Source organism: Hylobates moloch, unplaced genomic scaffold, assembly GCF_009828535.3.
Source record: "Hylobates moloch isolate HMO894 unplaced genomic scaffold, HMol_V3 SCAFFOLD_16, whole genome shotgun sequence".
NCBI lineage: Eukaryota > Metazoa > Chordata > Mammalia > Primates > Hylobatidae > Hylobates > Hylobates moloch.
This window is the reverse complement of record NW_026652291.1, coordinates 27987411-28012601: the sequence shown is the minus strand read 5'-3', so window position 1 is coordinate 28012601 and position 25191 is coordinate 27987411. Positions and strand designations below refer to the sequence as shown.

Sequence of the window (25191 nt, the reverse complement as noted above, 5' to 3'; positions counted from 1 at the left end):
CAACCTCTGCCACCCGGGTTCAAGCGATTCTCCTGCCTCAGCCTCCTGAGTAGCTGGGACAGATATGAAATATTTTCATCACTGCAAAAAGACTTATTGTAATATTCTAACTCCTATCTTAGAACCATGAACAAGTTTACCTGACCTGTTTCTGTCCTCAACATCTAAATGTATTGATAGCTCTGGGGGACATACATACCTAACTAAGTTCTACTGCTGTCTTCAGGATCACAATAGAGTTTTATTTTCCTTTAAATTTAAAAAAACAAAAACAAAAACAAAAAACCTGCCTTTAAGTGATGAAACAAGTATGCCTCACAGAGTTTCATAATTAAAGAATGATTTAGCTCTCCTCTGGGGAACTGAAGAACCCAGGTGCCTCAAATAAAAGACTATTAAAAACAATTACAATGCATAAAACAGTAAGAACACCATGACCACTGGAGAGCTTAGTTCATAATAACATAAATCCTTTTCTTCCTTTTCACCAAAACCTCAGCTAACAAACATGAAGACACTCAATAGGTATTCTCTGCAGAGAACACTTTCAAAAAACAAGCTATGGTTATTCTCTCTCTCCCTCCCTCCCTCCAACTCTCGCCATGTGACATACCTGCTCCCCCTTTCACCATGATTGTAAGCTTCTTCAGGCTCTGACCAGAAGCAGATACCAACACCACACTTCCTGTACACCCTGCAATACCATGAGCCAATTAAAACTCTTTTCTTGTAATTATTCAGTCTCAGGTATTCCAAATGGACTAACAGACACCTGAATATCCAATTATATTTCTTACTGCTGTTTTCTCTCTGAAAAGGTGAGAGAAATCTCATTAAATTTCATTCTTTCTTATAGCTCTATTGCTTACTCATTGTATCACTTTATAGACGAAGATGGCAGAAGGATCCAATCAAACAAATTCCAAGTTTAAAGCAGTTTTTTGGGGTTTACGCCCAAGCCTCTGGTCCAGGCCAAATATAATATTTCCACACTGCTTTGGAAGCCCAGCTTAACTCTAACACAGGGTTCCCAAAAGCAGCACCACTGACATCTGGAGCCAGATAACTCCTCGTTATGGGGATTGCCCTGTGCCTTGCAGGATGTTTGGCAAACATCCCTAGCCTATCCTCACTAGATGTCAGCAATAGCTGCCACCACTTGTGACGAGCAAAAATGTTTCCAAACATTGCCATGCCCTGGGGATACAAAATTGTACCTGGTTGAGAACCATTGCTCTAACCCAAGGAACATTCTTGGTTATCTCAACCCTAATTCTTCACATTCATTAGATGCTCATCCAAATCTCTGCATTCAGACTTTCACCATCAAACTCAACAAATATTTGCGAAACCTCTAAAACACAACATCAAGGGCTCTAGATAAATAAGCAAGAGAGATTCCGTTCCTACCTTCAGGCAGGTTTCTTAGTAGATAAAGAATTGTAATAAAAGACGCCCAATTATATAATGTTTTGAATTGTTAATTGTTTCTCCCTGAAATGGATCTCTCTTCTCATCAAACTGAAAACACCTTGAGGACAAAGACCATAAACTGTCTGCGAGTACCAATACTTGATTCATGGCCAATAAAAACAAATAATTACAGACTTCATCATAACAAGATGACAATTTCATACAGACAGTAAAAACTTGGCGCTAACTTGAACAGGTAAGTTAACCTTTCTCAGCTGTAGTTTGTTCCTATGTAAAATGGGAAGAAAATGATTGTTGACATGACTGAATCAGAAAATATACGCAAATTTTTTTCCACCTCTGGCACAGAATAAGCATTCAATACCTGTAGGTTATCATTACTATTATTTTATTAGCAACAAATCCTACCTTAAGAGGAAGAGCTTGCTCTGGGCTACTATAACAAACCCCTACATGACATTAAAAACAAACAAACAAACAAAAAAAACTATCACCCTGCATTCTGAGGGTAAGAGGAAGGAAAGTAAGCATTTCTACCAATGTCCTGGGAGGAAGTGAATGCAGGAATGAATTAGATGTCGGGGGAAAAAAAACACACTCATCTATCTAAAACGTGTGGGTATGTTTGCCATAAACACATGAGAACCTAAAGGGGAAGTAAAAACATGCTTAATTTGTAAATACTGGCGCATGCAAGGGACAAGTGTTATAAGACTTACCTTTCTGTGTTTACTTGCTTAGTCTTTTAGACATTACCCTTAGAATTTCTACTGCTATGTTAAATACATGCCAATGATTTTTAATTTGATACAAAGCAGAATTCGTAAGAAAAAAGGCAAAATTTGTTAGGTGTTTTAAAGTAAAAGAATATAAAGTCATGGGAAAGAGCTGCGTGAGTTGTGTGTGTGTTTGAGTAAGGCAGCATTATGAGAGGGAAGATACTTGGGATCAGAGTAGAAAGAAAAAGGCACCATATTGGAAGCCATACATCCAGGAACACCTCTCGCAGCACAGGAAGTTCAACTGAACAAAAAGAGATCTTACTGTCACAATGGATGAGACGAGTATAGTGTGTACCATGGGCTACACACCAAATGCCTTAGACAAAGCAGCTCAAGTAATCCTCACAATAATCCTATGAGGCAGATATCTTTAGTAATCACATTTTACAGATGAGGAAACTGAGGTTTCAGACTCCAATCCAGGCACCCTGGCTCCACAGTAGTGCCTCAACCATTATACTTTATGGTGTCTATTTTAATTTCAGACTTAGAAAATTAATTTATATTTGCTACTTAATAAGACCAGTTCTCTCCCCTCTACCCTTTCGTATTTCAAAAGAGCTTCCTTTCAGTTGCGTCGTGTGTGGTGTTCAGGAGGCTGAAAGAAGAAAGTGTGATGGATGGACTCTTTTGTCTTTGGACACTGAAATAATACACACGGAGGAACTCGCGTTGGTAGAAATGGAGACGTCGTCCTGGACAAGAAGAGGATGAGGGTCTTGAGAATGAGGGAGGTCGCCCAAATTTTTAATTCCTGCTCTTGCTTTGGCTACTGTGTTCAAGTAAAAGACCCCAGAGACTACCTATTTCAACTCTGCTTTTCATTTTTCCCACTCTGAGCGATGGAGAGGATGGCAGCAAGGCCAGGGGGCCTATGTGCAGGGAGGCTAGGGCGAAGTGGGCTTCTGGCAGAGGAAGGCAAGGCTGCCAACCCGGATGGGGGCCGAGAGGCGCGTGGGAAGGCTGGGGCAGGGGACTGAGGTGGGGATAGGGTGGGGAGCCAGAAGCAGGGGGAGGCGAGGCCAGTAGGGTTCGGGTGGGCAGTCTAGATGTGACCAGCAGACGGAGGTGGGACCCGAACCCCGGCTGAAGCTGAAGCTGAAACTGAAGCTGAAGAGGCGCCAGGGGCAGAGCCACCTTGTCACTACCATTTGGGCAGATCTCAGAAAGGAAGCGGGGCAGGAATCAAGGCATTTCGAAACAGGGGTAGAAAATAACCTCGAGCCCAGGGCCCGGGTGGTGGCAGCGGAGGGGAAGGGGCCCCGCGCACGAAGGGGCTGCCGAGGTGGGTCAGCTCCGCGGGGGAGCCCAGGACAGAGCGCGGCGGAGTCTCGCGCCGTGGTGCGGTGCCCTGAGGCCGGGCGGCACCCACCCGCCAGCGCCCCGGCCTTGCGTACCTGAGGCGGCCGCCTGGCTCCCCTCCACTCCCTGGCAGTCCCCGACGCCGCCAGCCGACCCTGGGCGGGCTGTGGGGCTCCAGGAGCCCGGCCCCTCAGCCGCCTGCAGGTCAGACATCTGCAGCCCGCGCACGGAGCTCTCCGCTGCCAACCGCCAGTGGCTCCGGAAACAGCCGAAGGCCGAGCGAGCGCCGAGCACAGCCGAGCGCAGCCCGCAGGCCGGAAGAAGCGGCGCGGCGGCCGCTTGAAAAGCTAGCCGACCCAGGGGCGGCCACAGGAGGCTGAGGCTGGCGATGCGGCCGCGGGGAGGGTTACTGCGTGCTTCTGACAGACGATTTTTAAAGTCAGGGCTTGAAAAAACAAACAAAACCTGGGGAAAAGTCAGGAAGACACTGCCGGAAATCGTGGTATCCATAGAGACGTTATCGGAAGTTGGGGTTGCTAGGAAGCCACGGCGCGTCTGCTAAGCTGCAAATGGCTGAAGTCCCGGAGGATTATGATTCCGGCCCAGATGAAGATGGAGAGCCGGAGCCTGAGAGGCCTGAACTGCCTGGACTTCATAAATTGTATGAAAATGCCGAACCAGACACCATGGCAAAGGCAGACTCGAAGCTACCAGCAGAGATTTACCAAGAGCCACAGCCAGAGACCCAGGAAGAGGACTTCAAAGAGGGGGAGCCAGACATTGCTAAGAACGTGCAGCTGAAACCTGGCGGGACGTCCCAGGAAGGAATTGCCAAGGAGTCCAAGAGAGACGTACCAAGCGAAACTGAACCAGGGATACCCCAAGACGTAAAGTCGGAAACATCCAGAGAGATGGGAGAGTTTTTCAAAGATTTGGAGGCCCCTATGGATGAAGTGCATGAAGACTCAGACCTAGAGCCACCAGAGGAGGCTAAAGCAAATGTTACAGAGGATGTGTTCCTAGAGTCAGCTATGGAAACAGATCCAGATCCAGTGCCACCAACGGAAACTATGTCTGAGGTTTCGGGGGCCACAGTCAGAGAGATAAATTTAGAATTAATAGAGGAGGAGACTGAACCGGGGGTTCCAGAGGGATCACTTAGAGTGCAACATGAGGAGACAGGTCTAGAGGCTCCAGAGCAGACCAAACCAGATTTTCCAAGTGAGAAACCAAGAGAATCACTTGAAGAGACAGATCTTCAGCCACCAAAGATGACCAAACCAGAGATTCCAGAGGAGACACAAAGAGAGTCAACTGAGAAGAAAAGGACAGAGCCACCCGAGCAGGCCAGACCGGAATTTCCAGAGAACGAACCAAGAAAGTCTAGTGAGGAGGCAGGTCTAGAGCCTCCAGAAGAGACTCAACCAGAGGTTCCAGAGGAGATGCAAAGAAAGGCAACTGAGGAGAAAGGGACAGAACTACCTGAGCGGACTAAACCAGACTTTCCACACCACAAGCCAAGAAAGTCTACTGATGAGAACATTCCTGAGCCACTAGAAGAGATCAAATTAGAGTTTCCTGAGGAAGAATCAAGAAAACCAAATGAGGAAACAATTCTAGAACAATCAGAAATGACGAAACCAGAAAGTCCAGAAGAGATAAGAAAGTCAAATGAGGAAAAAAATCCACAGCCACCAGAGGAGACTGGTTTAGTGCTACCACAGGAGATCAACCCACAAGTTGAAAAGAAAACACAAACAAAGCCAACTGAGGAGAAAATTCTAGAGTTACCAGATGAAACCAAACCAAGAGAGACACATGTAGAATTTTCCAAGGAAGACAGGCCAGAACCAATAAAGTCTAAGTATTCTGTAGGAAACGATGAGCTAGAGTACTGTGAGCCTAAAAGAGGAAAGTTGTCACTAAGTGACAAATTTAGAAAAGAATATTACGCATTAGGATCTATCAGAGAAAGTGAAGAATCAATTGGTACACATTATGAGTTTTTGCAACCACTCCAAAAATTGCTTAATGTCAGTGAAGAATGCTCATACTCAGATCCCTCAGAGTCTCAGACAGAATTAAGTGAGTTCATTCATGAAAAGGAAGTTGTAGATTTGTCCCAAGAGTTGAAGGAACTGGTCTCTGAAGATGATGAAACCCAGCCAGAAAAAGGGACTGAGTTACAATTTGAGCATCTGAATTGGGATCCAGAGGAAGTTGCAGAGTGGATTAGCCAGCTAGGCTTCCCTCAATACAAGGTATACAAAAATAAGATGTTTTGAAATCACATGCTGTCATCTGTCTACCTCTTATTCCTTCTAACCTGGCCTGAGCTCTTACCTCTTTACCGGAAGGAGTATCAAAAAGTCCTGGACTGTGGTAGAGGTAACTTGGATTTTAATTTTGGTCTTGCCACTGATGTATATTTGTATTTTGGGAGAGGGAGGGTCACATCGGTTTGTTTTTCCTCTTCCAGTGATTACACTTCTCTGCAATCCTTGAGTAAAAGACCAAGAAGAGTATATAGACCTCCTTTCTTTTTTTTTTTTTTTTTTTTTTTTTTGAGACACAGTCTCACTCTTGCCAAGGTTGGAGTGCAGTGGCACGATCTCGGCTCCCTGCAAGCTGCACCTTCCCCGGGTTCACACCATTCTCCTGCCTCAACCTTCTGAGTAGCTGGGACTACAGGCGCCTGCCACCACGCCCGGCTAATTTTTTGTATTTTTAGTAGAGACGGGGTTTCACTGTGTTAGCCAGGATGGTCTCCATCTCCTGACCTCATGATCCGCCAGCCTCAGCCTCCCAAAGTGCTGGGATTACAGGCATGAGCCACTGTGCCTGGCCTTAGACCTTCTTCCATAGAAAACTGTATTTTTAAGTAGATTTTGTTCAAGGCAGGCTTTCTGGTATTTTGTCAAGTTATTTTATGGCAGCTCCCTTGCTTTGAACTTGTGCTATTACTCTTTAAAGTGTCTGCCCCAAATATGTCACATGTATCATGAGCACTTAAGTCTATTAATTCAAGTTAGCTAGTTAACCAAAAATAGTTTTAGTAAAAAGACAGTGTAAACCTCTTATTTCACTGATGCCAACTAGGTTTAAGGCTACCACAAAACAATACAAGATCTGAAACCTTTTGTACCTACTACTATACTTACAAATGTAATTGAGACATGAAGAAGCACTGGTTGTACCATGCCAAAAAAAAAAGAGCAGTGTAAAATTTAATAAAGAGCATACATGGAAAAATTGTGCCATTATTGGGATAGAAAATAAATTTAAGCTACTCAGGAGGCTGGGGTGGGAGGATTGCTTGAGCCCAGGAGTTTGAGGCTGCAGTGAGCTATGACTGCGGCACTGCACTCTAGCCTGGATGACAGAGCGAGACCCTGTATCTAAAAAAGAAAAAAAAAAAGAAAATAATATTTTTTTCTCAGTGTAGAACAAACATGATTTCTTCCCTTCCTCCCCCTTCCTTCCCTTTCTTCCTTCTATTTGCAGTACATTTTTAAAGTGATGTCCTTGTTGTATTGACAGGAGTGTTTTATCACAAACTTCATCAGTGGCCGAAAACTCATTCACGTCAACTGCTCAAACCTCCCTCAGATGGGGATAACAAACTTTGAGGACATGAAGGTGAGTTGTGTCCAAAGTTTCCCTACAGAGCACCGTTAACAGTGCCACCATGTGTCTCAAACCAACCTTTTTTTCCTCCAACCTGGCCTCCCACTTCTGTCAATGGTGTCATCATAATTCCAGTCCCTCAGGCTCACAGTGGTTGCCTCCTCTTTTCTTCTTTGATCCCCATAAATATTCCAAGAACTGTCCATTGCTCCTGTGGCACTTACACCGTCTGGCTTTCTTCATTCCCACTTTTCAGACCTTATGGCCTCATGCCTAGAACACCACAGTGGCCTCCCGCTTTTATTTTTAGCCTCTCTCCATGAACTCTTTGGATTCAAGGGCCCTGCTTTTATGCTCTCACTTTCCACCTACTTATGTACTATTCAGAAACCTTCTTTGGATCCCTTCTGCTTACCAAGATAGTCTCAGCTCCCTAGTTTAGAATTTAAGGCCCTCCACAAGTTCTCTCCCCTACCACTCCTCCACATGAATTTTGTGTTCCAGCCTACCACCAGGTCTAACTCACACCTTCGCAAACCTGCCTAGTGCATTCTTCTCTCTATGTCTTTGCTCCGTTCCCCCATCCTCTGTATTACTAATATGAATCTTAATCATCCTTCAAGACCAGTTCCTCATTTGCATCTCCCCAAGAAGTCTTTTGTAACATTCCCAGCCCACAGTAGCCCCCATCCCAAGTTCTCATGACATTTCGTGTCTCTGACACCCATTTGGCACTTACATAACACCATATGTATTTTGCGTGTTTTGCTGCCTAACTTTGAAACAAGCTACATTAACCACTCTGAGCATCAATTTTCTAAAATCTCCAGCACCAACAGTTCATGATTATTCTCCTTTGCATAACAGTACCCTCCATTTGTAGTGCTTTGCAATTTACAAAGCATCACAAACAATCTCACGTGTAACCTCTCCTTTAACACCCCACCCCAATAACCCTCCAAGAATGGACAGTTCTTGGCATAACCATGGTTTTGCTCAGCACACCTATGCCCAGAAATGCGCCACCTCAGTGGTTTCCAAACTTGGGTCGTCTTCAGAATCAAATGAGATTTTTTGAAAAAGATACATTCCTAGGCTTCATCCTCCAGAGATTTTGATTCATTAGGGCTGGGTAGGCCCTGGAATCTCTTCCCTAGATGACTCTTCAACAGGCCTTATAACCCTATAATTCCATAAGTCATATGGTTTAGAAATAAGAAAACTACACTTGTGAATACCTGAGTCCTTTTACTAACAACAAGATATAACGAAACTTTTTAAATTATTAAACATATAGTCCTAACTGAGCGTTTACTTTCTTGAATTCTGCTAATAGCTATGCTTTGCTGACAGCTTACTGTGTTTGGGGCCTCTTATATATATTATTTCACTAGTTCTCATTTTATAGAAGAGAAAACTGGGGCCCAGAAAGGTGAAACAACTTAACAAGCTATTCAGATAATACGTTTTTTCTGTTTTTTTGTCTTTGTTTTTGTTTTTTTTGAGACAGGGTCTCGCTCTGTCACCCAGGCTGGAGTGCAGTGGTGTAACCTTGGCTCACTTCAACCTCCATCTCCTGGGTTTAAGTGATTCTCCTGCCTCAGCCTCCCAAGTAGCTGGGACTACAGGTGTGCGCCACCATGCCCAGCTAATTTTTTCTTCTTCTTGTTTTTCTGGGGGTATTTTTTTGAGACAGAGTCTCACTCCGTTGCCCAGGCTGGTGTGCAGTGGCGCGATCTAAGCTCATTGCAACCTCCACCTCCCGGGTTCAAGCGATTTTCCTGCCTCAGCCTCCCGAGTAGCTGAGACTGTAGGCACGTGCCACCATGCCCGGCTAATTTTTGTATTTTTAGTAGAGATGGGGTTTCACGGTGTTAGCCAGGATGGTCTTGATCTCTTGACCTCGTGCTCTGCCCGCCTCAGCCTCTCAAAGTGCTGGGACTACAGGCGTGAGCCACCGCGCCTGGCCTAATTTTTGTATTTTTAATAGAGACAGGGTTTCATGATATTGGCCAGGCTGGTCTCAAACTCCTGACCTTAAGTGATCTGCCGGCCTTGGCCTCCCAGGAGTACTGGGATTACAGGCATGAGCCACCACACCCAACTTATATTCAGATAACAAGTTTAAGAGCCAGGATTTAAGTCCATCTTGTGTGACTTCCCAATCCATGTTCTATTTAACTGTATTTCCTCTCTAAGTGAACATTTTTGTTACCATAAACTTCCATGTACTATAAATATTATGATGTGGAAATGATCATTTATTTATTTTATTTATTTTTTTTGAGACAGAGTCTTGCTCTATCACCCAGGCTGGAGTGCAGTGGCTCTATTTCAGCTTACGGCAACCTCCGCCTCCCAGGTTCAAATAATCCTCCTGCCTCAGCCTCCCAAGTAGCTGGGATTATAGGCACGTGCTACCATGTCTGGCTAATTTTTGTATTTTTAGTGGAGACGGGGTTTCACCATGTTGGCCATGCTGGTCTCGACCTCCTGACCTCAGGTGATCCACCCGCCTCAGCCTCCCAAAGTGCTGGGATTATAGGCATGAACCATGCCCGGCCTGGATCATTTATTATATACTTGTATTTCCAACCATGCCCTCACTTAACTACCAAGAACTGCCAGATAAATATCTTGTTCTTTTTATGTTCAAAGATGATACAGCTGTTTTTATGAACTCTAATTTCTACTTAACGTATAATGAACTTTCCAGATAAAAATAAGGAACAGGCTGCTCTGCCTATGGAGCAGCCATAGTCCTTGACTTTCTTAATAAACTTGCTTTCGCTTAAAAAAATAATAATAATAAGGAACAGAATTAGCAAAATAGTAACCTGTCAAATTCCTGGAACATTTAAGTACCAAGAATTTCAGCTTTTTAATCATGAGAAGGCATTTTTAAGAGTCAGACAATTCATTCAGCTCCCTTGGCATTCTAATTCCAAAAGTATAATATCAACATGCAGTAATAAAAATTCTAATTATAGTTTTTCTTATCTTGCGAGACACAAGAGGTTTTAAAAATCTTCTGAAATCCTCAAGAGTAAATGACGAACCCAGTGTTCTGTCCTTTTATCTAAGAAATTTGAATAAGCAAACTTTGAGATACTCATTATCATAGTCACCTCAGACAAATGTGGCCTTCCCTTGAGGTCACTAGAGTAACATAAAGACCAAGACATTCAAAGGTATGTTAGATAAGCTTTGCTTGACACTTAGACCCACATGAAAAAGCTGATTATGGCCAGGCCTGGTGGCTCACGCCTGTAATCCCAGCACTTTAGGAGGCCAAGGCAGGTGTATCACCTGAGGTTGGGAGTTCGCCTGGCCAACATGGCGAAACTTCTTCTCTACTAAAAATACAAAATACAAAAATTAGCTAGGCATGTTGCATGCCTGTAGTCCTAGCTACTTGGGAGGCTGACGCAGGCGAATAGCTTGAACCCGGGAGGCGGAGGTTATAGTGAACCAAGATCGTGCTCTCCACGAACTGCACTCCAGCCTGGGTGACAGAGCAAGACTCAGTCTCAAAAAAAAAAAAAACCTGATTATGCTCTAAGACACAGGGTAACTTCTAGGAGGTCATACATGCTGTAGCTGTCTTCCTTACTGATATACACAGCTTTTAAAATATCTCCATTGTACTTATACCACCTAGTACACTCACAATTTATCCCATAACAACAGCTAAATAGTATAGCTATCTTTTTCATGCTGAGTCTCCCGTATCATCATTTATGAACTTTTGGGAGAATAGAAGGAAGGAAGAAAGAGCAGATTGCTTGAGAGTACGGAATTCTGGACATGCTGCTAAGAATCTGAACAACATTGCCCCTGTGCACCTCCTATACAAGCCTTGCAGTTAATTTATGGCCATTTTCTGTTATCTTCTCAGCCCTTCTATGTTTGTTTGTTTGTTTGTTTATTTATTTATTTTTGAGATGGAGTCTTGCTCTGTCGCCCAGGCTGGAGTGCAGTGGCTCAATCTCGGCTCACTGCAAGCTCCGCCTCCCGGGTTCACGCCATTCTCCTGCCTCAGCCTCTCCGAGTAGCTGGGACTACAGGCGCCCGCCACCAAGCCCGGCTAATTTTTTTGTATTTTTAGTAGAGACGGGGTTTCACCGTGGTCTCGATCTCCTGACCTCGTGATCCACCCGCCTCGGCCTCCCAAAGTGCTAGGATTACAAGCGTGAGCCACCGCGCCCAGCCCCTTCTATGTTTAATTGGAACTCTTCTGTAAGGAATTCTTCTACATTTAATTGTCCCCTCTCTCCCATGTTTTAATCCATTCCGTCATTGATATTAGTATGGATTTATGGATATTTATTTTTGGGGTTATAACCCAGTACTATTGCTATTTATTTTGTTGCTCAAATTGTGCCATCTTTCACCATTGGGAGCTCTTTTAAATTGGCTCCTGTGGCCTTTTGACCTGTCCTCCCTTTTTTTAAAAGCATCTCCTTACCTTCTGGCAATATAAGTTGCTTCAGGCTCATCTTATATTTTTCCTGCTGCAGCCCCAGAATCAGCCATGTTTCTAAGGAGCCCTGGTTGATTTTATCAGAGGATGGTATTTAGAAACCAAGACGTGGACACTAGTTGTGCTTGTTGCTACTGAGTGTCACTGCTTCTATGCACTCTTAACAGAAAGATCTAGGAAATAAATGTATATATATTAACCCATGTGTACACAAATATCTATCTTATTTCTGTATCTATCTTTGTATATACATATGTATTAAAATAAGCATGGGGGCTGGGCGTGGTGGCTCATGCCTGTAACGCCAGCACTTTGGGAGGCTCAGGCGGGTGGATCACCTGAGGTCAGGAGTTCAAGACCAGCCTGACCAACATGGTGAAACTCTATCTCTACTAAAAATACAAAAACTTAGCCGGGCCTGGTTGTGCATACCTGTAATCCCAGCTACTAGGGAGGCTGAGGCAGGAGAATCACTTGAACCCGGAAGGCAGAGGTTGCAGTGAGCTGAGATCATACCACTGCACTCTAGCCTGAATGACGGAGTAAAACTCCATCTCAAAAAAAAGATTGATCTCTCTGATATCTCTAGTCTAACATCACAGAGTTCATTCTAGCCTTCCTTCCCATCCTTCCTATCCCCAACCCCACTTGCCTTTTTTTTTCTTTTTTGAGATGGAGTCTCACTCTGTCACCCAGACTGGAGTGCAATGGCACGATCTCAGCTCATTGCAACCTCTGCCTCCCGGGTTCAAGCAATTCTTCTGCCTCAGCCTCCCGAGTAGCTGGGATTACAGGCACCCACCACCGCACCTGGCCAATTTTTTTGTATTTTTAGTAGAGATGGGGTTTCGCCATGTTGGCCAGGCTGGTTTCAAACTCCTGACCTCAGGTGATCCGCCCGCCTTGGCCTCCCAAAGTGCTGGGATTATACCCCCTTGCCTGTTTATAACTACTTTTTCTGACATTGAGAAACTTGGCTCTCCTTATATGTAAATATGTTTCCCTATGAAAAACAGATTTACCAAATAGAGTTCAGTGTTTGTGTACAGCTGTTTCTGTCTTTAGCCTTACGCTATCTAGACAAACCACTGTTTTCTTAAAGTTACAGGTCAGCACCTTTCTTCCCCACGCCCTTCAGTGAGATTATGTCTTACTCTGTAATACAGTTAGATTCATTTGTCCACAGCCTTTATTCCATCCCAACATCCTGGATTTTTTTTTTTTTTTTTTTTTTGAGGCAAGGTCTTGCTCTGTCACCCAGGATGGCGTGCAGTGGTGCAGTCTCAGCTCAGTGCAACCTCCACCTCCCGGGCTCAAATAATCCTCCCACTTCAGCCTCCTGGGTAGCTGGGACTACAGCCACATGCCACCACACCCATCTAATTTTTTGTACTTTTTTGAGGGGGTAGAGATGGGGTTTCGCCATATTGACCAGACTGGTCTTAAACTCCTGAGCTCAAGCAATCCACCCACCTTGGCCTCTCAAAGTGCTGGGATTACAGGCATGAACCACTGCACCTGGCCTCTCTTCCGAGCTTTTTAAAAGTTTGCATGCAGTAAAACCATTCTTTGTTGTGTGTAGTTCTGTGGGTTTTGACAAATGCATGCTGTCATGTATCCACCACCAAAGAACCATACAGAACAATTCTGTCACTCTAGAATTTCCCTCTGCAGTCAGTCCATCCCTTTACCGTAATCCCTAATCTGTTTTTGATGTCACATAAGTGGAATCAAATAATGCACATTCTTTGGGTCCGGCTTCCTTTCCTTAGCAAAATGCATTTAAGATTAATCCATGTTGTTAGATGAATCAAAAAGCAGATGTTAAGGAGACTATACCTCTGCTTTAATAATGCTGGTATAGGCTGGCTGCAGTGGCTCGGACCTGTAATCTCAGCTACTCCAGAGGCTGAGGTGGGAGGAATGCCTGAGCCCAGGAGTTTGAGGCTGCAGTGAGCTATGGTCATGCCACTACACTCCAGCCTGGGCAACAGAGGGAGACCTCCGTCTCCCAGGTTCAAGCGATTCTCCTGCCTCAGTCTCCTGGGTAGCTGGGATCACAGGCGCCTGCCACCACTCCTGGCAAATTTTTGTATTTTTAGTAGAGACGGGGTTTCACCATGTTGGCCAGGCTGGTCTCGAACTCCTGACTTCAGGTGATCCTCCCACCTCTGCCTCCCAAAGTGCATGAGCCACCACACTCAGCCCTGAGTTATAATTTTTTTTCTTAGTTGCACATTAACTGAGCCCCTTACAGACAAGTTATTTAATAGCCTTCCCAGAGATAGTCATGGCTCCTAATCTGAACATATTATCTGCTCTTGTCCTTGGTCAGATTGCTCAGCAAAAACAAAGAAATGAACCCATCCATGGCCATCTGATGCAAGGGCCTAGAAATGTCTTAAATGGTACTTTGAAAAGGATAATAAATCATGACATTTAAGAAATTGGTTTTGGTAAGGTTAGGCTAGTAAGCCTGTGAATTTATTTCATTATTTTATTTCCCCATAGAAATAAGGAATTGGCAGGGCACGGTGGCTCATGCCTGTAATCCCAGCACTTTGGGAGGCCAAGGTGGGAGGATCACCTGAAGTCAAAAGTTCGAGACCAGCCTGGCCAACATGGTGAAACCCCATCTCTACTAAAAATACAAAAATTAGCCAGGCGTGGTAGTGCACGCCTGTAATCCCAGCTACGCAGGAGGCTGAGGCAGGAGAATTGCTTGAATCCAGGAGGCAGAGGTTGCAGTGAGCCGAGATCACGCCACTGCACTCCAGCCTGGGCAACAGAGCGAGACTCTGTCTCAAAAAACAAAAAACAAAAGAAAGAAAGAAATAAGGAGTTAACATTTAGTTTTAGAAAACTAAATAAACCTTCTTTGATCTGGTTGTGTTTTCAGGTTAGTCTAATTAAAAAATTATCCTTGCATTTCAGGCAATTTCTCGGCATACACGGGAGCTCCTGGAAATTGAAAAGCCATTATTCAAACGTTCCATCAGCCTTCCCTATAGGGATATTATCGGCTTGTATTTAGAGCAAAAAGGTCATACTGGGATAAAATCTGATTCCTTGACTTTATCTGAATTTGTCAAAGCAGCAGGATTACAGGATTATGCTCCAGAAATAACTGCCCCTGAAGAGAATGAGAAATTACCTTGCACTGAACCATAGGGGAAAGCCGCTTCACAGAGCTTGAAAGATCAAACTAAATTACTTGAGGGAAGAGGTATGGTCTTTTTTGGTTTTCTTTTTCTCCCTCTTTGCTCTTCCGATCTTCAATTGAGACAGAGTCTTGCTCTGTCGCCCAGGCTGGAGTGCAATGGTGCAGTCTCAGCTCACTGCAACCTCCGGGTTCAAGCAATTCTCCTGCCTCAGCCTTCCAAGTAGCTGGGATTACAGGCACCCGCCACCATGCCCAGCTAATTTTTGTATTTTTAGTAGAGATGATGTTTCACCATGTTGGCCAGGATGGTCTCAAACTCCTGACAGTTGATCTGCCCGCCGTGGCCTCCCAAAGTGCTGGGATTACAAGTGTGACCTACCGTACCTGGCCCTTTTTCTCCTTTTCATTAAGGATCAGAGTTAGAACTGCTGGCTTCATTCCTAGTTGTGTCTCTGACTTATGGTACCTTCCCTTTGTTTTTTCAATTTAACGCCTTGTTAAAACAAAGATAGTCATGCTTATCTTTCTGGGTAATTATAAGAATTCCTGAGCCAGGCAAGGTGGCTCACGCCTGTAATCCTAGCACTTTGGGTAGCTGAGGCGGGCAGATCACCTGAGGTCAGGAGTTCAAGACCAGCCTGGCCAACAAGGCAAAACCCCGTCTCTACTAAAAATACAAAAATTAGCTGGGCATGGTGGCACATGCCTGTAGTCCCAGCTACTCAGGAAGCTGAGGCAGGAGAATCATTTGAACCCAGGAAGCAGAGGTTGTAGTGAGCTGAGATCATGCCACTGCACTCCAGCCTGGGTGACAGAGAGAGACTCTGTCTAAAGCAAACAAACAAACAAAACAAAGCAAAACAAAATTCCTGAAAAATTCTAGTAATGCACCTTGTAGTAGGAACATGTTGGGGAAATATAATTAAAAATAAAATCTCCTGCCAACTCCGGAGAGATAATTCTCTCTACAAATGCAGAAGAGAAACATTTTTATTCTTGAATAAGCATTAAACTGTGATGCACATCACAGGCAAGCTGCTAAAGAGATTGCAAAGACAAATCTCACCCTTGTAGATGGCAGAGCAGATATAATACATGACATACACGTTAATTATCTGTGTCCAAAGGAAAAACAAAACTTCTATCTTGACAACAGACAGAAGTTACTACTTGGAGCCAGGTACCTTGGCTAAACTCCCACAGAGACAGGGAGACAAGGTACCAACCTCCTTAGTGCTCACATTTTAAAGAGATGTCTCCGCGGCCTCCAAAAAAGAGACTGTCCTGAGGTATAAAATGGCTAGAAACTTATTCAGCTTTTTAAAAGATTTACATACATCTCAAAGACGTAGCAAAAGGATTTACAGTGACAAGTTCTTTAAAGGAAATGGTGGTTTTTTGTTTATTTGAGATGGAGTCTCACTCTGTTGCTCAGGCTGGAGTGCAATGGTGTGATCTCAGCTCACTGCAACCTCCACCTCCTGGGTTCGAGTGATTCTCCTGCCTCAGCCTCCTGAGTAGCTGGGATTACAGGCATGAGCCACCACGCCCAGCTAATTTTTTTGTATTTTTAGTAGAGATGGGATTTCACCATGTTGGCCAGGCTGGTCTCAAACTCCTGGCCTCAAGAGATCTGCCTGCCTCAGCCTCCCAAAGTGTGGGGATTACAGGCGTAAGCCACTGTGCCTGGCCTAAAGGAAATGTTTCACAAAAAAAAAAGTGGAGAAGTTCTCTCTTCCTTTTGGCATCAGGGAAAATTTAAAAGAAAAAAATTTTTTTAGATATGTGTGTATCTAAATATGTAAATAGCTAAACATGGCTTACCGCTATGAAGTAAGTTCTGTGGTTTGCTTACAGGCTTTTTTATGTGGTACTTTCCAGGTCTTTATAATACAAATATTTAGGCTAGAGTCTACCCATGACTGCACTTCTCAAATTATAGGCCAGGTGCAGTGGATCACGCCTGTAATCCCAGCACTTTGGGAGGCCGAGGCAGGCGGATCACTTGAGGTCAGGAGTTTGAAACCAGCCTGGCCAATGTGGTGAAACTCCGTCTCTACTAAAAATAAAAAAATTAGCCAGGTGTGGTGGTGTGCGCCTGTAATCTCAGCTATTCGGAAGGCTGAGGCAGAAGAATCACTTGAACCCGGGAGGTGGAGGTTGCAGTGAGCCAAGATTGCGCCATTGCACTCCAGCCTGGGCAACACAGCGAGACTCCATCTCAAAATAAATAAATAAATAAATAAAAATAAAAAAAGAAATTATAAAATATTTCTCGTTACCTGAATGGCTCTAGTTCCCCTCTAGTTTTACAGATTTAACTGCTCATTCTCTTCCTGAACTCACATTTTAATCCTGAAAACAACCATGGGCTAACACAGTCCTGAAGGACAGTGATGAACCTCCAGTTCCCTACACCTGAATGAATAGTAAAAGATAGGTTTTTCTGTTCTTCCACTGAGAGAAGCAAGAGTGCCTCAAATGAACATTCATGCCAAGTGTTAATATTTGACGATGAACCTAATATTTTCCCGAATTGGACTAACAAAATTTTATCAGAAACCATTCTAACACCATACCATTGTATTTGCCTGGCTCACGATTATGTAAAAAAACAAAATGTAAATGATTAACCTAAGACCATAGTGATTTACATATATAGTGAATGGTTTTGTTCAAAAGCCCTTTAGCATTTAGCAAACAGTGGTTATGTTCTATGACAGAGCATAGTGACATGCCTGTTGTTTTCAACTCTTATAATTGACAAAAAGTATTTGCAAAACATAAAGGAAATCAACAAATTTGCAGTGTAGATCTATATTTTGCAAAATTAGTTTTAGCCATTAAATACCAGTTTTTTAAATGGTTTAAATGGGAACAGCTGTAAATAAGATAGTACCAGAACAGTCATATATAGTCAAAATAAGCATGATACAAGCCATAATTCAATTAAGATGGTTTACCATACCTTCACTTCTCTATCCAAAATTGTGAGAAAATCAAACTATCTTTTTCCAGCTACCTACTGCTGGCAAATGGATTGAAACTTGATTTATTGGAAAAGAAGCTGCAGTATGTAATTGTCTAAAACTTATAACATTATAACTTCTTGAATTTTAGAAGAGAAATAATTTGTATTAACAAGGCTTTTCTGCGGGAGCAGCTTACTTAAGTTAGGTTGTGTAGTTTCACTAGTTGCTTCTGAAAGCCAGATACATATTGATGGATAGGACCACTTGTTTTATTCTACATTTTAAAGAGTCATCAGTACAGTTTTCTAATTCCTGATGTCTATCATGTGGTGAACATAATACAGTCACAAGACTCCCACAGTCAATTGTGATAATCAGGGCACAACTATTATAGGGAAAATCTGTGAGTGGGAAAAAATCCTGATTCCCGAGTTCTCTTATTGGGATGGAGAGCCTGTGGAAATGACTGGCTGTTCCTTGGTTAGGGAGATGCCAAATGAAGCACAGTATAGATGGGTAAGGTGGTCTTGGAGAACAGGACTGCTTGAGAGATGCTGGCTAAACGGAGTTTCCTTGAGTTGCACAGCAATCAGATCAAACCAGGGGAAAGGCCTGAGGTGAAAAAAATATTGTTACTTTTTTATGTCTGTTCAGTATATCTGATTTGGCTGTTAAACACATCTTTTAAAGAAAGTTTTCCTCATTACCTTTTCATAAACTAGAAATATTAATACCTTTTCATAAACTAGATGTAGATTTAAGTGTACTTAATGGTGATTTCTCACACTTATGTACATTTCTCTAAGTGCATTTGGAGAGGAATTCATTGTTAAAGAATTATTATAATATTGACATTGACACCCTTTACAGAATATTTTTCTTTTTTTTTTTTTTTTTTTTTGAGACGGAGTCTTGCTCTGTCGCCCAGGCTGGAGTGCAGTGGCGCAATCTCAGCTCACTGCAAGCTCTACCTCCCAGGTTCACGCCATTCTCCTGCCTCAGCCTCCCGAGTAGCTGGGACTACAGGCGCCCGCCACTAGGCCGGCCAATTTTTTTGTTATTTTTAGTAGATACGGGGTTTCACCGTGTTAGCCAGGATGGTCTCGATCTCCTGACCTTGTGATCCACCCGTCTCAGCCTCCCAAAGTGCTGGGATTACAGGCGTGAGCCACCGCGCCCGGCTGCAGAATATTTTTCTCGAATTTAGAAAGAACATACATAAGATCGTGGACATTAAGCAAGGAAGAAATCTAATTGCTTTTAAGATATCCTCTTTAGCTGTATAGATTAAAAAATAGGCTGGGCGCAGTGGCTCATGCCTGTAATCCTAGCACTTTGGGAGGCCAAGGCAGCAGGATCACTTGAAGTCAGGAGTTTGAGACCAGCCTGGACAACATAGTGAGACCCCATCTGTACAAATTAAAAAAAAAATTAGCTGGATGTGGAGGGACACACCTGTAGTCCCAGCTACTCAGGTGGCTGAGGTGGGAAATTCCTTGAGCCCAGCAGGTCAAGGCTGCAGTGAGCTATGATCACACCACTGCACTCTAGCCTGGGCTACAGAGTGAGACTCCCATCTCTAAAAAAACAGAGAGAGAGGAAAGTTAATATGCAAATGAATACCTAATGGGGCAACGTTAAGTATTAGTCTGTAGTGTAATTCAAATTAAAAAGCCTTAAGACATAGGGTTTCGATATTTTTCAAAAGATCAGGAGAGACAGGCATGATGGTGTGCACCTGTAGTCCCAGCTACTCAGGAGGCTGAGAGAAGAGGATTGCTTGAGCCCAGGAGTTCAAGGCCAGCCTGGGCAACATAGTGAGACCCTGTCTCTTAAAAAAAATCAAGAGTAAGGCTAAGGCAAAGATACTCGCTCTCACCAGTCTTATACAGAATAGTACTAGAACTTCTAGGCAATGCAATAAGGCAAGAAAAGGAAATTAGAAGGCATGGACATTGGAAAGGAAGAAATGAAACTGTCTGTATTTATACATGACATTATTATCTATGTAGAAAACTCCAAGGAATCTTTTTTTTTTTTTGAAATGGAGTTTCGCTCTTGTTGCCCAGGCTGCAGTGCAATGATGCGATCTCAGCTCACCGCAACCTCTGCCTCCTGGGTTCAAGTGATTCTCCTGCTTCAGCCTCCCAAGTAGCTGGGATTACAGGCATGCACCACCACACCTGGCTAATTTTGTATTTTTAATAGAGATGGGGTTTCTCCATGTTCGTCAGGCTAGTCTGGAACTCCCGACCTCAGGTGATCCACCTGCCTCGGCCTCCCAAAGTGCTGGGATTATAGGCATGAGCCACCGCATCCAGCCCAAGGAATCTATATTTAAAACCTTCTAGAACTAATGGATTCAGCAAGGTTGCAGGATACAAAATAAACATACAAATATCAATTGTATTTATATATAATAGTGATAAACATGTGGACACCAAAATTGAAAATGCTTTTTCATTTATTGTCACTCCAAAAAATTATATACTTAGATGTAAATCCAATAAAACATGTACAAGACTTGCATAATAAAAACTATAAAATGCTGATGAAAGCAAAGAATATCTAGAGGGACATACTATATTAATAAGTGGGAAAACTCAACAAAATTAAGATGTCAGTTTTCCAAAAATTGATCTATAGATGTAATCATAAAATAAAAATTATGGACAACACCAGTTGCTGGTGAGGATGCAGAGAAACTGGATTATACATTGCTAGTGATAATATAAACTGGTACTACTGTGAAAAACAATTTGGCAATGTCTTAAAAAAATATGCAACTACCAAATGATAATAATTACACTCCTGGTCATTCATTCCAGGTAAGTGGACACTTATGTTCACACAAAAGCCTGTACATGAATGTTCATAACACCCTTATTCATAATAGCCAAAAACTGGAATCAACCCAGATGTCCTTCAACAGGTGAATGGGTAAACAAATTGTGATACAGCCATGCCATAGAATATTATTCAGCAATAAAAGCCAACTATTAATACATATAACAACTTGGATGAATCTCCAGAGACTTGCTGAATGAAAAAAGCCAGTTTCAAAAGGTGGCATACATATGATTCCATTTATATAACATTCTTGAAATGACAAAATTATAGGAATGAAGAACACATTAGTGGTTACCAAGTTTGCAGCTGTGAGGAGGCAATATGAAGAATTCGTTAGTGAAATGTTCTATATCTTAACTGTATCAATGTCAATATCCTGGCTGTGATACTGTGCTACAGTTTTGCAATATCTATTTCCATTGATGGAAAATGGGTAAATGGGTACATGGGATTTCACTATCATTTCTTAACAATTTCATGTGACTCAGTATTTATCTCAAAATAAAAAAAATATATCTTGGCTGGGTGCGGTGGCTCACACCTGTAATCCCAATACTTTGGGAAGCCGAGGCAGGGGCATCATTTGAGGTCAGGAGTTCAAGACCAGCCTGGCCAACATGGTGAAACCCTGTCTCTACTAAAAATACAAAAAAATCAGCCAGGCTTACTGGCTGTAATCCCAGCTACTCAGAAGGTGGAGGCAGGAGAACTGTTTGAACCTGGGAAGCAGAGGTTGCAGTTAGCTGAGATTGCACCACTCACTCCAGCCTGGGTGACAGAGCTAAACTCCATCTCAAAAAAACAAACAAACAAACAAAACTTGAATTCCAGTTTCTGGTCTGACATGTAAGAAGCTAGAAGTTGCCACTCTATCCTAACAATAATTAAAAAGCTGAACTAAAAAATCAATAACTTTTAGATGTGTAAGAGAGGTAAGGTCAAGGGCAAACTACTCTCCCTAAGACTGCAGGGACCAGAACGCAAATGCTCAGAATTAGCTTGCTGGAGGAGAAACCCATGAGCTGAAACCTCTATGGGAACCCAGTGCCAAGATAGGGAACCCGGAACTGTAACTGAAAAATTGCTGGAGGTTCAGAGTGGACAAGTCTGAGAATAAAAATGTCAGGGGGACTCAATCACTGGGGACCCTCACACTTATGATTTTCACCTCTAGGAGCTCAACCAGGTTCTCAGTGATATCTGAGAAAAATCCCCTTGTGCTTCCATCAGAGGGAGAGGAAAAGGAACCATTTTGAAATTCTGTTCTTAGCAAGGTCTGCCCTTGGGAGAAACTACTTAACCAGAGCCAAACCTTCTGGGGTTTTATCTGAGCCTAACTGACCTGCGGGAAGAGAAATAGCCAGTTCCAGTCAGGTCTACCCTTCCACGTGGAAGGAGGAGGGGGCTCCTCAACTCCAGCCCACTTTAGCCATCCTGTTCCACTGAAGAAGGAGAAAAATCCTGAGAAACACTTGTGAAGTTCACAGTCCAGAGCACAGGCTCACTCAAAGACTGAGAGCTACTCATAGGACTATAGAACACTTCCCCTCCTCAACTCCTTACTACATTATTAAAGGCCTATTTACAGGCCGGATGTGATGGCTCATGCCTGTAATCCCAGCATTTTGGGAGGCCGAGGCGGGCAGATCATGGTGTCAGGAGTTCGAGGCCAGCCTGGCCAACATGGTGAAACCCCATCTCTACTAAAAATTCAAAAATTAGCTGGGTGTGATGGCGGGCACCTGTAATCCCAGCTACTCAGGAGGCTGAGGCAGGAGAATCGTTTGAACTCAGGAGGCGGAGGTTGCAGTGAGCCGAGATTGCGCTACTGCACTCCAGCCTGGGCGACAGAGCAAGACTCCGTCTCAAAAACAAATAAACAAAAGCCTATTTACAGCAGTTCTTTTTACCTGGTACATGATGTCTGACTATCCAGAAAAAGTTAACAGGCATACTAAAAGCCAAGAAACAAAAAACCACCAAAACCCATAATTTGAAAAGGTAGAACAAGCATCAGAACCACATATGAGAGGAATACTGGAATAATGAGACTGGGAATTTAAAATAACTATGACTGAGGCCAGGCGAGGTGACTCACTCCTGTAATCTCAGCAATCTGGGAGGCTGAGGTGGGAGGACTGCTTGAGCCCAGGAATTCAAGCTTGGGCAACAATGTGAGACCCCAGTCTCTACAAATAATAAAACTAGCCAGGCATGGTGGCATGTGCCTGTGGCCCAGCTACTTGGGAGAGGTGGGATGATCACTTGAGCTTGGGAGATTGTAGCTGCAGTGAGCAGTGATCATGCCACTGTACTCCGGCCTAGGTAACAGAGCAAGACCCTGTCTCAAAAAATAAAATAACTATGACTAATATGCTAAAGGATCTAATGGATAAAGTAGATGGCAAGAACAGCCAGACTACAGAAGCAGAAAGATGGAAGTTCCAGGAACCAAAAATAAATACTACTCATTAAAAACACTGTGACAGATATGAAGAATGTCTTTGAGGCCCCTTATTAGTAGACTGTACATGGCCAAGGAAATAATCTCTGAATCTGAGGATATCTCAACAGAAACCTCCAAAACTGAAAAGCAAAGAAAACAAAGACTGAAAAATACAGAACAAAATATCCAAGGACTGTGGGACAACTACAAAAGATGTAACATGCACATAATGAGACTAGAAGGAGGAGAGAAAGGAACACAAGTAATATTTGAAACAATAATGACTGAGAATTTCCCCCAAATTAATGTCAGACACCAAACCACAGATCTAGGAAGCTCAAGAAGACACCAAGCAGGATAAATAACAAAAACAAACAAAAAACTATACCTAAACATATCATTTTGAGATTACAGAAAAACAAAAATAAAAAACCTTGAGACAAGCCAGAGGGAAAAAAACACCGTACCCATAGAAAAACAAAGATAAGAAAGCTGATTTTTAGGATCATGTAAGCAAGGAGAGAGTGCAGTGAAATATTTAAAGTGCAGGAAGAAAAAAAATCACTAACCTAGAACTCTGTGCAAAGTTATCCTTCAAAAGCGAAGGAGAAATAAAGACTTTACTGAACAAAAATTGAGGGAATTTGTTGCAAGTAGACCTTTCTTGCCAGAAATGTTCAAAGAACTTCCTTAAGAGGAAAATGATATAGGTCAGAAACACAGATCTACATAAAGAAAAGAAGAGCACTGAAGAAGGAACAAGTAAAGATAACTTTAGTTTTTCTTACTCCTAATTGATCTAACAGATAACACTGTAAACCAGAAAGTATCTGAGACAAGCATCAGTCAATTTAAAAAGTATTTTGCCGAGATTGTGGCTATGTGCCCATGACACAGCCTCAGGAGGTTCTGATGACATGTGCCCAAGGTAGTCGGGGCACAGCATGGTTTTATACATTTTAGGAATACAGGAGACATCAATCATATGTAAGATGTACATTGGTTTGGTCTGGAAAGGTGGGACAACTTCAAGTGGGGCGGGGATTTCCAGGTCATAGGTAGATAAGAGACAAACGGTTTTATTCTTTTGAGTTTTTGATGAGCCTTTCACTGAATACACAATTTACAGGAATAGTCTCTTATGACTTAGAATGGCTTAGTGAAGCAATAGGGCAAATGTTTAAATGTATGTTGCAAAGTTGTAGGATACAAGATTAATATGCAAAAGTCAGTCTCTTTTCTATATACCAGCAATGAACAAGTAGAATTTGAAATTAAAAACACATAACCAATTATATTAGCACCCCCAAAATGAAATACTTAGGTATAAATCAAACAAAATATGTACAAGATCTATATAAGGAAAACTATGAAACTGATGAGAGAAGTCAAAAAACAACAAAATAAATATAGAGATTTCATGTTCATGGAGGAGAAGTCTCAATACTATAAAGATGTCAGTTCCTCCCAACTGAACTACACATTCAACGCAATGCCAATCAAAATCCCAGGAAATTATTTTGTGGATATTGGAAAATTGACTCTATAGTTTAAATGAGGCCAGGTGCAGCAGCTCACGCCTGTAATCTCAGCACTTTGGGAGGCCGAGGTGGGTGGATCACGAGGTCAGGAGTTTGAGACCAGCCTGGCCAACATGGTGAAACCCCATCTCTACTAAAATACAAAAATTAGCTGGGCATGGTGGCGGATGCCTGTAATCCCAGCTACTGGGGAAGCTGAGGCAGGAGAATTGCTTGACCCAGGAAGCAGAGGTTGCAGTGAGCCAACATGGTGCCACTGCACTCCAGCATGGGCAACAGAACAAGACTCTGTCTCAAAAAAAAAACTTTAAATGGAAGAGCAAAAGACTCAGAACAGGCTGGGTGTGATGGCTCATGCCTGTAATTCCAGCACTTTGGGAGGCTGAGGCAGGAGGATCACTTGAGGCTGGGAGCTTGAGACCAGCCTGGGCAACATAGCAAGATCCCATCTCTACAAAAAAATATAAAAAATCAGCTGGGCACAATGGTGTGCACCTGTAGTTCTGTAGTTCTAGCTACTCAGGAAGCTGAAGTGGGAGGATTGCTTGAGCCCAGAAGGTTGAGGCTGCAGTGAGCCATGATCGTGCCACT

The 25191-nt window shown here is 43.0% G+C and overlaps 3 protein-coding genes across 12 annotated transcripts in view; 1 reads left to right on the top strand and 2 right to left on the bottom strand.

Annotated features, from left to right (window-relative positions):
• Positions 1 to 11801, bottom strand: part of TMED8 (transmembrane p24 trafficking protein family member 8) — a 52812-nt gene extending 41011 nt beyond the window's left edge. For 3 of the 7 annotated variants that reach the window (XR_009210378.1, XM_058429818.1, XM_032134960.2), the window contains exon 1: positions 3614 to 3788. Coding sequence is in view for 3 of the 7 variants with exons in the window: in XM_058429818.1 (XP_058285801.1) it covers positions 3614 to 3731 (118 nt within the window). In the remaining 4 variants the exon portion in view is untranslated. Of the gene's footprint in view, positions 1 to 613; positions 3586 to 3613; positions 3789 to 5861; positions 6019 to 11613 lie in introns of those variants that run through there. The other 4 variants (XM_032134963.2, XM_058429821.1, XM_058429820.1 and 1 more) reach the window with 3 other exon arrangements.
• The window catches only part of SAMD15 (sterile alpha motif domain containing 15), a 60195-nt gene continuing 38783 nt past the window's right edge, over positions 3780 to 25191 (top strand). For 2 of the 4 annotated variants that reach the window (XM_058429813.1, XM_058429814.1), the window contains exons 1-2: positions 3780 to 5779; positions 7059 to 7157. In XM_058429813.1, the coding sequence (XP_058285796.1) occupies positions 4088 to 5779; positions 7059 to 7157 (1791 nt within the window). In that variant the 5' untranslated portion in view covers positions 3780 to 4087. Of the gene's footprint in view, positions 5780 to 7058; positions 7158 to 14139; positions 14161 to 14562; positions 14852 to 25191 lie in introns of those variants that run through there. The other 2 variants (XM_032134958.2, XM_058429815.1) reach the window with 2 other exon arrangements.
• NOXRED1 (NADP dependent oxidoreductase domain containing 1) overlaps positions 17610 to 25191 on the bottom strand; it is a 32127-nt gene continuing 24545 nt past the window's right edge. Inside the window, exon 7 of the mRNA XM_032180477.2 lies at positions 17610 to 18375. Within this exon, the coding sequence (XP_032036368.1) occupies positions 18201 to 18375 (175 nt within the window). The 3' untranslated portion in view covers positions 17610 to 18200. The remainder of the gene's footprint in view (positions 18376 to 25191) is intronic.